At 38.5% G+C, this 15,880-nt stretch overlaps 2 protein-coding genes across 5 annotated transcripts in view; one reads left to right on the top strand and one right to left on the bottom strand.

Annotated features, from left to right (window-relative positions):
- STRN (striatin) overlaps nucleotides 1–7,042 on the top strand; it is a 58,693-nt gene extending 51,651 nt beyond the window's left edge. For all 3 annotated transcript variants that reach the window (XM_015857577.2, XM_015857578.2, XM_015857579.2), the window contains 3 exons: nucleotides 1,436–1,543; nucleotides 2,843–2,929; nucleotides 3,014–7,042. In XM_015857577.2, coding sequence (XP_015713063.1) covers nucleotides 1,436–1,543; nucleotides 2,843–2,929; nucleotides 3,014–3,183 — 365 coding nt within the window. In that variant the 3' untranslated portion in view covers nucleotides 3,184–7,042. The remainder of the gene's footprint in view (nucleotides 1–1,435; nucleotides 1,544–2,842; nucleotides 2,930–3,013) is intronic.
- A 6,144-nt stretch (nucleotides 7,043–13,186) lies between these two features.
- Nucleotides 13,187–15,880, bottom strand: part of VIT (vitrin) — a 42,398-nt gene continuing 39,704 nt past the window's right edge. For both annotated transcript variants that reach the window (XM_015857582.2, XM_015857581.2), the window contains one exon: nucleotides 13,187–15,502. In XM_015857582.2, coding sequence (XP_015713068.1) covers nucleotides 15,324–15,502 — 179 coding nt within the window. In that variant the 3' untranslated portion in view covers nucleotides 13,187–15,323. The remainder of the gene's footprint in view (nucleotides 15,503–15,880) is intronic.

Genomic DNA, 15,880 nt, shown 5'->3' on the forward strand with positions numbered 1-15,880 from the left:
TTTCCAAAGTTTTTTTTAATCAGGATTTTCCATTTTCTCTTTAGTCCAGAATTGCAAATTAGAGATAATATCAGACAAATCTCAAGTGTAAGTTGTGACAAATTTGTGAAAGTATAGGGCAAGTTCTACCTTTTTCATTAGCAGTACTGGCTCATTTTCTGTTAGGCTTTGTTTGAAGTCTTCACTGAAGAAAATGAGCAGAGCTCACAAGCTCCTTCATAATGCTTTGGATCATGGCAGTGTTCCCCATCATTAAGAGAGGGGCCAAAATGAGCTAAAGCATGAGACTTCATGTGTGAGTCAAAATGGAAACCTGAAATCTATAGAAATGTTCAGTCTTTTTTAAAACTTTGATAGTTTTTTTTTCAGCTAAAACTTTTATGTTAGTGAATGCTATTGTCTGATTATGCTTTTAAAGGGGAGCAAGCCCTTCTTGTCAGTTTTGCTCACCTCTTTTCATGAAGTTTAACAAATCTGACATTTTATAAGAGTGGACAGAAAATTTCACCTTCTTACTTTGGATTATTACTTAACAGGGCAGGATTTTCCCTGCTGTCGTAAAAACAAGCAAACAACTGCACAGAAATATTTGTGGGTTTAAAAAGAAAAAAAGGAAAGCTCACAGTATGATCTAGTAGTCTCTGTTTAGTATTTTTACTTACATAACTGTGCTCTAAAAGTTAGCTCCATTCAATAAATAATACGAGAACTAGGCAATAGGAAATGAGTTATCAGAAATGCCCTTACCACCACTATTTAGGGACTCTAAGTCTCATTGTGCTTGGTAAGTCAATATCTGGGTTTCTATTAAAAAAAAATAACCCACCAAAATATCTTTTCTATAATTTTCTAATTCATGTGCATGTGTGCATGTATATTTATATAAATATAAAATAGTGATACTTCAGGATTCTTGAATGCTGAGAAAGTGTCTCTCATAGGAACAGCCTAGTATTCTTTTCTCCAATTTTAATCACTATATATCTAGTGATAGCACATGCCTTTTGTTCTGTGGTGGTGAGGAGTTCTCTTTACTTCTAAAAATTCTTACTATGATGTTAACTTTCCTGTTTGCCTGTATGTTACAACTAAAGTTTGACTTGACAAGAGGAGCAGTGCAGAGGTGGGGAAATGCAAAAATAGTATTTTCACTTAGTTCTTGATTACTTATTCTTACCAAAAGAAAGTGGGCCTTACTTAATTATATTGACATTCATGTGAAAGGTAAGGCTAGCGTATGCATTTGTGTGTATGTAATTTGTAAAGTATTTTAGAGTAAAACACATATAAGGTGTTGGTTGAGAGAGTTTACATTATATGATCAAATTACATTGTATATAAAATTGTTCACATATGCATTTTTAATAGCAGTTTTTCAAAGACCTTAGCAATTTACATGTGTCAATATGTCTGTTTGTTTGTTTTTCTTACCTAGCGGTCAGTACTTCCTGTCAGATAAACAGAGTCATCAGCCATCCGACTCTTCCAATTAGTATCACTGCTCATGAAGACAGACACATCAAATTCTATGACAACAATACAGGTATGCATCTGTATCTTCAGCAGGACCTAGTCATAGTATTTAGCTGTATGACATAAAACACAAACAGAATTTCACTATGGTTAATGTTATGCATGCAGATGCTGAGGAATGTTAAGAACTGTATGTTCTCTGAAACAAAAATCCTTTTTTCACTCACGCAGCCCCCAGATTGTCAGTAAACTTAAAAGTTTATTGGAATAATGATAAAGAACCTTCATCACTCTTTTAATTCTATTAAAATGCTTTAAACTTAGTGGTTATAATAAACATGTAAGGCAGCTTCTTAATTTTCATGTGCTTATGTTCGTTGTGCTTGTCTTGAGTTGTTTTGATATGAGGACAGGGAGCCTAGGCACCACTTCTAAGACCTCTACTTGATGATTGGGAAGTACCAGTTCCCTTGCAGAGTGTAATTCTACATTTAATATACTCTTTTTCTTTATCTCTCTTTTCTGCAGAAACAGTAGAAACTTAGAATACTTTTTCAAATCTGTGGTGGAAGTTGTGCTAAGCTGTATAATTATAAATTACATAAAGGAAATGTTTATAGGAGTGGTAGTGTTGAGCTGTCGTTCCAATTGTAAATGTTGATTTTCTTCAGCTTGTGACATATCTGCTTCCAGATCACACAGCCCTAAAAGTTAAACTGAGATCTTTTGACATTCTAGTTGATTTTAAGCTAGCTTAGAATGTGTGTTAAATAAAGAGTTTGGAGCACCCAATGGAAGCTGAGACAAAAGCTGAAAATTGATTGTTTGATGATTTAATGCCATAAGGTATTGTAGAGAGAACACTGAGCTTTTCAGGTTTTCTTTTATTATTTTCTCCAACTAAAAATAAAACAACTAAGCCATGATTTTGTGTGCTTCACATCAAATCATTAATGCTAATAAGCTGTTCTAGAACTCTAATTCTCTCTGAGCTGATTAAAATCATACTGTATTCTTATTTAGTTTAGATCCATTGCTTATCAGAATACTCAGCTCATGTCCTTCTCAGTCAAGGTCTTACTACTGAACTCACTTAAGTCCCTTAGGGGACAGATATTTAATGGGCACAGTGATTGCAGCGTCAGGATAGATTTGCACAGAAAAAACAAAGGACAAACAAAGTTGATGGTTTTAGTTCTGCATCTTTATGGGGCCTGTAAACATTAAAAGAGTAGGTTTTCTTAGAATTTTTGCTGATTCAATCATGGGACAAGATAATGTATTTATTGAGTGGGCTGTGGTGAGTTTTAAACAGTGAATACAGATAACAGTGAATTGCTGAAAGTAACTTGAATCTTTTCTTTCAAAGGAAAACTGATCCACTCCATGGTAGCTCACTTAGATGCAGTTACAAGTTTAGCTGTTGATCCTAATGGCTTGTACTTGATGTCTGGCAGTAAGTACATTAAATTTCATTTTCCTTTTCTCATAGTGGTAGCAAATGTGAATTTATAAAGAAAACCATTTCTCCTTTCTTTAGGTCATGACTGTTCAATTCGCTTATGGAATCTTGAAAGCAAGACCTGCATCCAAGAATTCACTGCTCATCGCAAAAAATTTGATGAATCCATTCATGATGTGGCATTCCACCCATCCAAATGTTATATTGCCAGTGCAGGAGCAGATGCCCTGGCAAAAGTGTTTGTATGACAGTGTGTTTCCCTTTCCAACTTTAGCTTTGTATATATTTAACCAGCTGCACAAAAGAGAAGAGAAGGGCATGAGTCTCCTGCCCAATCAGAGAATGTTTGTAAGTGTTTAGTTTTTGCAGGGTGCTGTTTTCTAAATTGAAATTTGTTCTGGTTTCTGTGAGCTCAGCTGGTGCTGAGAGCTTGGAAACTCTCAGTTTCAACTACTTTCAAAAAATTAAAAAAAAAAAAAAAAGAAAAAAAAAAAAGGCAATTTTATTTCAGAGGATGTGAATTTTCGTCCAGGCAGGCCTTGGGTGAAATTAGGTCTATGTGTTCTCTATTATTAAGATGGAGTACTGGAAAGAAAGAGTCTAATTGCTTCAGGGAGAGAGGGAAAAGAGGGAAACTTCCTGAGATGCTTCTTATTGAGGAATCTTGATGTATTTAAGATTAAATCACCTGGAAAAAGTGTCAGTTCAGATGCTTGTTATTGTGTCATGTGAGAGGCACTTTGTCATCCCTTAATCCCTTTGGTATTAACAAGTAGATCACATTCAGAGAGCAGTAGCTGATACTTAATCTCAGCCACCTGGCTGCTAGCCTAAGATAAACGTGAATAAAGGAAAGCAAATTACTAACATAAATTGCAATACAGAAAAGTTTTATTAAATATTTGGTGTTATATGGCAAATATTTAGTTTGCAAAAAAAACTGTATAATATTTTTTTTTAATTGTATTAGCATGTGGCTAGAAGCTGAGCCTTTAGTCTAGTCCCAGTTAACAGCAGACTGAAGCAGTCTGTATATACTTTAGTAGCAGATTAACTTATTCAGATTTATAATGCTGTTTATTCTTGGAGATCTGGCATAAGAAATCATAAGATTTCCCAAAGAAACTCTTATAATGTAATTATCATATGTTCATCTCCTCCTCTTTTTGTTCCTGCTAAAAAAAGGTATTGTTCTGGACATCATGTAACCATGAAATACTCCAGTTCTTTTGAAGATCAAACCTATACCTGATGCTTTGTATGAGTCCTACTAGCATCATAGGTGCCTGCACAAAGGTCGATCTGTGTGAAAGTTTCTGCTACTTGTAGAGGCATTTCCAGACTACAGCATTTGTGGAGCTTTTCCACACGTGCTTCACTGGGCGTATTGTGCCATTAATTAGGTTACCTGAAGAAGAAATGCTTTTTAAAATTGCTCAACAGATGTATTTTGTCTCATTTTCAGAACTTCTCTGTTGATTCAAGTGACAACCTTTAAACCAAAATTTTTTGTCAATTAAGCCCTTTTATTCCTCCCTATAATGAAGGTGAGTGGATTCTTTTCTGTTACGTGTCACCATGAGAGCCCTTACTGCTCTTCAGTCTGAAGCTGGCATTTTCCTCAAATTTGGAATGGAAGGCAGAATTTATTCTGCCTATTATTAGATTATTTCTGGTGCTGATATGAGTAGGAAAGAACCCAACACATGCAATCCTTTCCAAGACCAGCCTGAGGCTACGACTGGAAACTGATCATCTTTACCTTTACACTGACACTTTTTAAGAAGGAATCATTGAAAGATATCAACATCGGATTTGACCACGTTGTTCTTAGAGTGATATTTAGAGGTGGGACCACTTTTGATGCTGAACTTAGAGTTTAGATTAACTGTATTATTTAGAATAAAAGGTTGACCTGTGCTGTTTAAGCCTGCAACACGTTGTATTTACTGCTAAAGTATCCTGGAATACCTTTATTTTTTTGCTCCGAATATTCAGATATGTCACTTCATGATACTGATATGCAATGTATTTCCATAGGTAAGGTTAGAACTTTGACCATGAAACAGATGACTACGATAGTGATTCAGATTTAGGTTTTAAAAAATGTTTTGGTTATGATAAAAATGGGGGGAAACTTGTCTGCAAAACTGAGCATTCAACTTAGTGAGAGTTCTGTGTACTTGACTCATATTCTTTCAGTGTCATTATTTTATTTCTTTTTGGAGAGGAAAATACAAAGATTTATTTGAAAAATTCTAAAAGCTATGTATATTATATATGTGTATATATATTGTAAACATGTATTAAATATGTCTAGTAAGGGAAGACTCTATGGGTGCATTTTAATGTTTTAGTATTAAGAATTCTCTTGAGTTTGTGTATACAAAGGATAATGGTGTGAGTATGAAATGAATGTTGTGCTTTTGCTTACACAATACAATATGTAGTTAAAGTTGTTTAAATTGCTGTACATAAAACAAATAGGCCAGCATGCTCGTTTTTAAAGACTGTCATTCTGATTACAATTGGAATGTAAGAAGTGGCTGTCCAAATGTGAATTGAAAGATGTTTCCTTCTCACTATCGAGCTTTTGCTCCAACTGAGAAGTGACTTTTTTTTTAAAGCTGGCAATAGCTAGAGGATGAGGTGCCTTTAAAAAACAAAACAAAACAAATGTAGCCTTACAAAGAGGTTGTGGAGTATATATTTTTGTGCTGGTCTTCATAATTGATGTCAATGTCTTTTTACTGTACTTGTTCACATACTTGTAGGACTGCAGGGTATTGTGCATGAGCCTGTCAGATCTTCTGAACGTCATCATAGGAGTTAGGGATGAAAAATTTATTTAGGTTACCCAGTCCATCTGTTCGCTCAAGCAGGATTGTAGACTTGCGTATTTTAATATTGTCTTGGCCAGTGAGGTTCTGTATCTATTCTAAATGATTAATTTTTCTTCGGAAGATTATTTCACTGATTGCTTCTCACTGACGGGAGGATTTATGTGACGTTTAGTGGTTCTTTTTTGTAACTTCATGCCTGTATTTCAAGCCATATTTTGTGCCATTTTAAATATTCCTCATCACCTTTGTAATTTGGCGCCTTTGTGTATGCACTATCTCTAGCTGCATATTTCCCTTCTCCTTTCTCCAGGCTGTTTTTCAGACTGCTCTTTTTTCGCCACTTTTTCTTGTTTTCAGCTGGTGCCCAAAATGCCTTTCCACTCACAGTGCTTTGTTGGACTTAGTCTGAAGGCAATCTGTTAAATGTGGAGGTTTTGGGGTTTTTTCCTCTCTACATGGTACTTCTGTGTAGGAAGTCCAAGCATTTTAGTCTAGCTGGTATCTTTCATACCCAAATCTCATTTCTGACAACTGTTTTCTGTAACTCAGCATTGCTGCTGTTTCTTCTTCACTTTCAGTGTGTACTTTCAGTTCTTTTGCAGCTAGATACTTAATTCATAACTTATTTTTTATAGGCTTTGTACTGCTGATCTCTGAGGGAACTCTTTTCCATTTTATAATGCAGTTCTTTGTGGTTCAGTATAGTTGGTAACCTTCGTGAATGTGATAAACCCATCTGAAGATGCAAACAAAATGGAATTTAATGGTTATTCTTGGGAAAAAACAAACAAACAAAAAAAACCCAAAAAACACAACATTTTGTGTGACACTGTGTATTGCATTTTACCACTGCCCTTTTTCATGTATTTAATTGACATGATAAGTTTTTTAATGGTTAACTTGTAGAATTTTTTGTGTATGTTAGCCTGTGCTACTGATTCTGGTTCTGCTAACTAATTTAATGGGAGAATCTGCAATCCTTTCATACATTTAAAATGAGTCCACTAGGTTCAAATACTCTCACTTTTATTTCTAATTTATTTCACTGCTGTATGCTTTCCCTTTGATCATATTTGATTCAGTTGCCAAAACACTTGCATAGAATGACTTGGAATAGCCTGGAGGAAGATCAAGACATAATTTTGTTGTGGAAAATATCTCCTTCTCTCCAGAAAAATCCGTGTTTTCCTATTTGTTTTTTGTTGTTGTTGTTGTTTTGTGCCTCAGAGGAAAGTGTTTTGACATACCAAATAAAAGATTTTGCTTATTACTTAAAAGACTTAAACAAAAGTCTTAAGACATTGACATGTCACATACTGCCAGTTACTTTCTATCTGTATGTTCTCAAACAGTGTTATGTAAAGCAGTCCCATACATAATATGTTTGAGGAAATGTGTGGTGTTTACCGTATGTCTTTGTGATCAATGATCAGAAATGTGTCCTTTTGAGTAATTATGTGACAGATAAAGGACTTGGTTACACCGCCTTTTGCAGTACATCTATTTGATCTTAGACTTGTCCCCTTCCCTCTCCCTCTCCCTCATGTTTTATCAGTGTCATTTTTGGGAGCAGTGATTTCCATAAGCTCATGCATCACTTCTCAGCATTAGTCCATCACACAAGAAACAAGAAGTTAAGAAGCAGGTAGAACCATCAGAGTGCTTGGAATGCCTCTGAAGATGAGTGTTTGGAACCATTTGCAGTCTGTGGTTTGGCAGTGTCTTTGCAGACTGTTCTGGGTAGTCTGTGGTATGAAATGTTAAATAAGAATATTCTCTAATAAAATCTTGTAAAATAGGCTGATTTGTGGAGGAAAATGCAGCTATTGTGTTTGTTCCTGTGCCTGCACGAGACTGCTGGAGAGCATTCTTCCTGGAGTCCTCTTTGCTGAAGCATCAATCTTGCAATCTAACATGAATAGCTCCTGCAAATGGGGTTATTCGTATTTTTGCTTTGAAAATCTATAGTGGTCACTGTGCTGAACAGTGGGGGAGGATGCTTGCTGAACTCTTGACATTAAATGGTTTAAGTGCCAAAACCAGTTGTGCCCTCCTTGGGACTGGTGTCAGCTCAGGATAACTAGGCTGGGAAGCAATTTAGAATTCAACTTGATAATAGCAAGGGAGAGCAGGGAGAAGCCTTCAAAGGTTTCTTGTGAGATTTATTCATACACCTGTTGGTTGCCGATTGTGTGAAGAACAAAATGTAGTATACATTCAGATTCCAAATTGCGGAATAATTGTGTCAAAGGTGGAGATCATGCAAATTTCTAAGCTGTTGCTTTAGAGAAGCTGCCCCAAACAATTGCTTGCATTGCTAAATATTGCTGTGTCTTTTTAAACTTTACTTTCTCATTTAAGTGAATGGGACCAGTGGTTTCAGTTAAATTGAGTCTCAGTTGGCATGCATATCTTTCAGCTTTCTCGTGGACGAGCTGGAATTCATGGAAATAACTGTGAAAATGCAATGCTGCTTGTAATACAGCATTTAAAACACTCTGAGAATTGTGGCTCTTTGGTGGAAACTGTTTTGGCCTACGCTGTTAAAAAATGGAGATATCAGAATATGACTGTAAAATGTTCACATATGGTAAATTGTTCCGTATAAAATGTGTGATTTTGTGGGGGGGGGGAGGAGGGGAGGTGTGGGCACCTGCTGCTGGTGAACATCATGATGATGTTCAGTTGAGCTGTGTTACTACTGAGCGCAGAGAGGAAGCAACAGTCTTTAAAGCTCTCTTTTTCCATGAAGGACATGTAGTTATTGAAAATGTTTTACTCAAATCTGATAATATATTTAGTCACGGAAGTTGCAGTAGGTGAACTGCTCTGACTATTTCATCGCTTTAGAAGAGTGTGCTATTCCTGAAACTCATGGCCTGTGAACTGCTAGGCAAACCCTCTGCAGCATTTGTGCTGCATAGTTTTGAGTGCAACAGAGTGAATGAAGAAACACTGGGGAGTGAGGAGGGCACAAGACTTTTATGTAAATAGCCTTTGTATAGAAAAGTGTTCAGTATGCAACTGATGAGACTAATCCAGGGAGGGAAGTTCTTGGCATTGAGACCTTCAGAATTACAACTGTGCCTGTACTAATGTACGTACCTGTTGTGAAGGTTATCAGTCTTTTTGAAATCTCACTCTTCCCACTTAAACCTATCTTTTCTTGGAGTCGTAATATCGTAGCTGCAGTAGATTTTTATTACAGGATCAATTTCATAAAAGCCTATTGATCTAGAATGTTTTTTGAAGAGTATCAGGGTTTCAGCTTCAGCCCTGCCCTTCCCACCACGGAGAGGCTGTTCTATACTTCCTTGTTCCCAGTTCATGTAAGTCTACTGAGTTCTCTTATCCTGCCTGCTCACCTGGTTTCTCTACCCTTTGCTCTGCTGTGAAAACTTAGGAAGTGCTGCATTGTTCAAGGTTTTTGAGAGTCTGAATTCAACTACAGAATGTGTCATTCCAGTTCCACAGTACAGTTTATGGGTCTGAACTGAGTCATTCTAAAGGGAGGCTGGATGACAAAATGTGAATTACTCCTGAACTAAACAGGTATTTAATAATGCATATGCATTAGCCTATGTTTGCTCCTGATTGTCTCTGAGTCGTTGTATTATGTGTCAAACAAATTTTGCACAGTTTGTGCCACCAGGCCACACTGTGATCCTGGGAGATTGCACCTCTGTTTAAACTGTGCCCATGTGTGCTTTTGGAGCTGCTCAAAGCCTTGTGCTGGTAAGGTCCTCGAGCCCATTCAGGCCTCAAAATTAGTCCCTACTACTTCAGAGAAATCCTTGGTCCTCACATCATAGTATTAGACTGGAAAGCCGAGAAAAGATTTGTGAAGCTGCATTTGTACTCTCCTGTAAGAAAAGGGATGACTTGTCTACAAGCCAAATATTTGCATTATTTTGGATCACTTAAAAAAGCAGACAAAAACATTGTGTAAGGGAAAAGCAATGGACTTTGAGCTAATATTTTTCCATTAAGAATCTATTTTTTTATTCTTCATCTCATGAAGATATGCGCTTGCTGTATGTTGTCTGTTTTCAGATGTGTGGCTCCTAGAACTGATTCCTTGCAGTCAAGCATTTACAAACATACATAGGTTTTGGAAACTGTTTCATATGTGTCAGCACTTTGTCTGGAAATGCAAAACAAGGATGTTTGCTCATGTTTTTGTTGTATAGCCCGCTATAGCCCAAGCAGACTGAAAATCAGACTTGTGCTATAACTTCCTTGAATCATGCATCTGAAAATCTTATAGAAACCTGTGGTTAGAAGACTACTGTTGCTCTAAGACTTTTTGTTGACATTTGTCAGCAGATGAACAACCTGCATTGTATTTCATCTGAATATCTTCAGTTGGTTTCTTTTAAAAGAAACTGTCAGGTTAAAAAAAAAATGTAGGCGAATGTCCTTGTCTTATGGGACTTGCATTCATAAGATTGAAGTAATTAAAACTGATTGGTTTTTCAGCGTGGTCATGATTTGGATTGTTGTTGTTTATATTCATCTATATTCATCTCTACCCTTCCTCCTCCCCAGGGAAAGCTGTTGAATTTAGAGGTACCTGACAGTTCTTTCAGAGAAGATGCCACAGGTGATAACCACTTATATGTCAATAATTCCACTTGGTCCTCTTCTGTTTTGGGTTACTTCCATGACAGATAGTTGATAGGAAAAGGCTACTGTAATTAATATATGAACTCTTGCTTAAACAGCTACAGGAAATTAAGATTCCCCTTCAGAATTACGCTGAGGTTATTATTTTGCACGCCAGTTTTGAATGACTACTTTGAAACAGTGTTGGGCTTCAAGTGTCTTGCAGAGTGGTGGGTCCAAATGAAAAATGCCTACTTGTTGAGAATAGTCTGCTTGTCAGTTTGTGTATGGCTCATTACCGAGTTGTCAGAATACCACCAGATTACCTTCTTTAAATGCTACTGTTGTACAGAAGTGAATGTTATTTTAAGTGAGAGATACTGTTTTCTAATTCGTGAAGGAAATGGTTTACTTGGGAGACAGGATCCCAAATTTTCATATATTTCAAGATTACAGAAAGGCTTTTATGGGAAATAAGAAAAGTGAAAGTCATCATTCTCCAAAGATTTGATAAGCCTTTGTTATAAAAAGTATAAATATTTGCTATAAAGATAAATGCATCTGCAAACACTTCATATTAACTTTTACTGAAAATCAATATTTTAAAATCCTGGATAAATATCTCAAATGACGAAGACGGAAAATTCAGAGAGAGATTATTTTCAAATACGCCGGTATATTTTTGAGCTTCTCAATTGCAGCCCTGAATTTTCTCTTTTTCGATACAATTCATATGTTGTGAAAGTTCTTGGGTAGGTTATATTTAAAACTACGTTCACTTGCCTGAGTAGTCCAAGTAAATATTTTGTCATTAAAATTGTATAGGTCTGTATATTTTAGCGTGCTGTTTAAAACGAGACCACATAGAGGTAACCATGCAGGTATTTATATTGATATGACTGTAGTGAAGTGGGATAGCTGTATACTGTACCCTCATTCTGTGCTGAGCAAAATCACATGGACTTCCCGAAATAAGCAACGGTTTTTAAAAGCAGCTTTATTTAATGTTACAGCAGCAAGTAAGTGTCATTTGTACCATATAATTATGTAAATTGGGTGCTAATAAATACTATTTTTCAACATTTTGTATTGTGTTCATAATTGTGTGTTTTTGTAACAAAATTTTATGTTCTTGGTGTATGTACGAGGAAGAGAAAGTGCACGCAGTCTAGCACAAGTAGACACAAGTTTGGAGGGACCTGATGTAACTTCATGTGGATGTTTTTGGGTTGTGTCAAGCGTTACCGTTTACAATAGTGTCTCAATTTCTCTGTTCTCCATATGTCTTGGTTCTGTACTGTTCTGTCTTCTTGGCAGTGTTGGAATCCTGCGTCTTTCCATGCATTTAGGCAGTCCATCCCTGGTGTTTTCCTGGCTGAGCACACATGTGAGGTGGGTGCAGCACCGCTGATCAGGAGCTGCTCCATCAGCCTTCACAGATCACAGCGAAGCATGATGCGCTTCCTGGGTGGAACATTTGTTTAAAGTAAAAATAAGTGCATGAATCTACCCTTCAGGAGAGGATTAAGGAGAGCAAACCACACATCACAGATGGTAGCTGCGTTTCTGCAGGAAAATGCTCAGAACAACACTGTTGAGGGGGTGGTATGGGAACCTACACAGAACTGAGTAGAACAACTTGTTAGCAAGTCCATCCTGTTGGGTTTTTTTAAGCTTGTAGGTGGGCTAAGTGAAGTTCTTGTCTGCTCTGTCTCCATGATAGGTAAAATAACCTTTCTGACTTAGTATTAATTCTCTCCCCTCCTCATGGGAAAATAAGAATAGGAATTGTCTTATGAAATGACGGTACAATTGCTTTTACTCAGCGTTCTGCCTCTGGGGAGGGCCAACAGAAAATGCATGAGGTAAGGAGCAGGAGAAGGAACAAAGTAGGAGTAACACTCCCACATAGGAGCCCTAAAGACTACTTTGAATTTGAGACACTCACACAGATGTATACTTGCGGTGTTTTCAATGTAGAGGCAACTTAGCAAATGTGGGTTGCCAGCTACTGTTCAAGACTTCCTCAAAGAGAGGTGATAATGGAAAAGAAAATGGAATGGGCTCAATTTCTGTAATGAGGAGATGGTGGTGGGAAAGGCAAAACAGTGGAGGAATGGTTGATGTGGTGATTGTGTTCAACTATGAAATAATTTAAGGTATCTACAGAACAGAAGAGTTTTCTTACTGGCTGGTGTCTGATATATTCTAATATGTAGTTTGCTTTACTTGCCACATAGGTAGAGAGGAGCTGATGGGCAAGGTAGTAGATCCATGAAGGAGATTCAGATTGGGCTGGCCCTGTCTGGTCGGTTGTCTGCTTGTTTAACACCAGTGTTTACTGGCTCCTTGCACTGTTACCCTTCTTTGTTGGAGAGTGGTTCTGGAAAGAGTGTGGGGAGGAGAAAAGCTGCTCTGCCAGCTTACAGAAGAGCAAATTGAGAAGCTGACACAAGGAAAGCCCCTGCCTGCTGAAGCAGCAAAGTGGCAGCCCCTGAGGAGTGGCTGGGGGCACAGGAGAGCAATGCCTCCTGTGCAGGGTAGCACAGACACAGCAGAGGTGCCAAGTGCCCCACTGCTGGCATAGCCATGTAAGACCCTGCTGAGGAGACTGAAATGTTTGCAGCTTAGCATGTAAAAGAAACACACCCAAACTTGTTTGCTGTGGTTTTTTTTCCCCATCCTTGCTTTTTCTTCTAGAGCCTTGTAGAAACATCAGCTGCATTTCAGAAACTAATGTGGCATGGACCATATTTGTTGCTTTTTTTCTTTTTTAACTGCACATATACAAATAGACTTTGCATGCCTTTGGGATGTCTTTATTGCAAAAGGTATAGCAACTTGTACTGAGAAGCTCAAAACAGCTCGTATATGTTACAAAAGGAGTTCCTCTGCTTTCACCAAACCAGTATAACTCCTCCAAATGTTTATGAAGGTTTGCTATCTTTTATTACTATTATTGAGAGACTTCAGATGTGACAAGCGTTTTTATTGCTGTGAAAGGTGAAGGGCTACAGGGGAGCGCATTCTGTGCTGATCCACTTCTGCTGATGGAAGGCTGTACTGGGACTTCTGAGGCTTATGCTCCAGTTCACTGTGTTTAAGGCATCTCAGTTGAGATGAGAGTCAGATCCAAAATTAATTTCAAGGTCAACTCAAGAAGTAAATAGAATGGCTTGTTGGCATCTGAGCACCACAGGTGTTCTGTAAAGTCAAGATTATCCATTTAAACAACAGCAAACCCTGCTGTGCCCTAAGCAAATGTTTGATGAGGCAGATAGCTGTTCAGCTTCTCTGTGGAGAGTGAAAACTTGTTGCTTGAGGTTTCCAGTAGAAGTGAAAATGTCTGTCCTAAAGAACACCTGTGGCTCTGGCTGAAAAGCATGAATACAGTGTGTGGGACCACACTGTGCTCTCATATGCTGCCAGGGTACGGCTGGTACAGCCATTGATGTGCAGTGGGAAGCTGTCTAGTAAGGATTAAACTGCAATATTTGCTTTGTGGGAATGATAACATCCTGGGCCACTGTTATTTACAGCAACTATAAAGACTATTACAAATTTGATTTGTAAGAGGGTAAATGTGAGCTTTAATTCCTTCCAATTTCCTGTTATTTCCACCAACCTGTCATGGTGCCGTAAGTACCACAAGGTGCGTGAACACACATGCTTTTACTGGCGCTGAAACTTCAGCCCTTTCCTTTGGTGATTTCTGCTTAAGGGATGTATTAATGTATGTGACACCAGATGGAAACCACCAGCAACTGCTGCTTGCTACCTGCCATGCAGCGTTCCTGACCTCTGCATGTCACTCCTCCCATTGCTGAGCAGTGCTTTGGCTGCTTCTCTGTAGTCAAAACAGCCATGTATTCTGAATAACATGGGGCTATAAAGGTGTGTCTTCAAATCAATCTGTACAACAGAAGTCCACACCAAGTTCAGAAGAGGGTGCCTGTGAATGCTAGAAATACGGCTTTTCCCAGAGTGTAATCCAGAGCTTTAGGATACTTTCCTATTAAGCCTTTTTATTGGCTCTTGAATAATTATCCTCACCCTAAAGTCTGCTGTAGGCTGTTCTAACTGTGCTGTGTTTGGTGATAGAGCAGTGGGGGAGCTCAGAATCCTTTCAGACAGTAAACAACTGGAACCCACAGGTTTTACTGCAGGAGCCTCTTCTGCCTCCACACCTCTCCTGCTTTGCAGAGGCCATGAGCTGCGTGGCAAAAAATGGTGCAAGTGAGCTAAGGGGACAAGGTCATTGTTTTTTATGTTTAATGTTTATGTTTAATGCAGTGCTGTGGGAGATGGGATACAGATCCTGCATTGGCTGCTCTGCAGATCTGGAGCTTGATGGGGACTGACAAACGGATGTGGGTCCCACAGCTTGGCCCTGGCCACTTGCTGATTTTCTGATCTTTGGGTTTGGATGAAGCTTAATACTTGAATTCATGTTATCTGCCCAGTTTGTGCCTGGGATTTCAGGATGTCAGTCCTGTCCTGGATGGCGAGGAATGGGCAGTGTCAGAGGGAGGTGCTTCTGCCACAGGGCAGAACAGTATAGCAGTTCTATGGGGGGCCCTGGCCACTGCAGAGAGCAGGTGGTACATCTTAGTGCTTGTGTGTGCCCTGAGGTGAGAATCACCTAAGCTGAGTCTCTATACTGTTAATGGCTTTCCAAACAGCTCCATTTACTCCCTCCTGATGTCTCCTGCCTGTTATTCTGCCCATCCAAATTACAGTTTCTGAAGCCTGCAAGGGAAAAATCAGTTGCCTACACGGAGTATTATCGTACATAGGGACAGAGATGTGATCGACCTCATTAACTGGAAAGTGCCAGAGAAAAACAATTCCAGTATTTGTTGAGCTTGTAGCTGGCATTGTTCCTGTAGCATTGTGTGCTTTCGGCACGACGCCCAAGGATCTCGGCCCGTTCCACTCCATCAGTTCCGTGGCTGCGAGTTAAATTCTGTGCAAATGTTTTGGATGAGTGGCTTAACAAATTGGTAGAGGTTGTCAAATTCATCCACAAAGAAAGAATGCTCCTTATCTGGATCTGTTGCAATGGCTTCCAGTTCATCTTCGGCAGCCCAAGCAATTCCAATGGAATAAGCTATAACTCCTGGAAGGAAACCCAAGAGATAAGGGTGAGCATGGAAGTTTTAATTGTATTACATTTGATTCTTAAGACCATTACTGCAGATATAGTTACAGGCCATGACAAAAGTGCCTGTGAGTTGCAGTGCTCTCTGTAAAAACAGTGGCACCGTCAAAATGGAAGAAATGCCTGATGTCTACTGTGGAACTGCCCTTTACCAATAGCAGAAAGGTTGTGGCTCTGAACACAGAAGCTCTTTTCTTCTGTGTCTTACAGTTCCTCTGGCAGATGTGTAAATATCCTGACTGGAAAGCCTAAGGAGGCTTCATATGTTACTGAGACAGTAGAAGTCCTCTGCTATCTCCTAGGTCTAGCTGCATCTTTCTAGTTATGTGTTACTTT

Source organism: Coturnix japonica, chromosome 3 (assembly GCF_001577835.2).
Source record: "Coturnix japonica isolate 7356 chromosome 3, Coturnix japonica 2.1, whole genome shotgun sequence".
Lineage (NCBI taxonomy): Eukaryota > Metazoa > Chordata > Aves > Galliformes > Phasianidae > Coturnix > Coturnix japonica.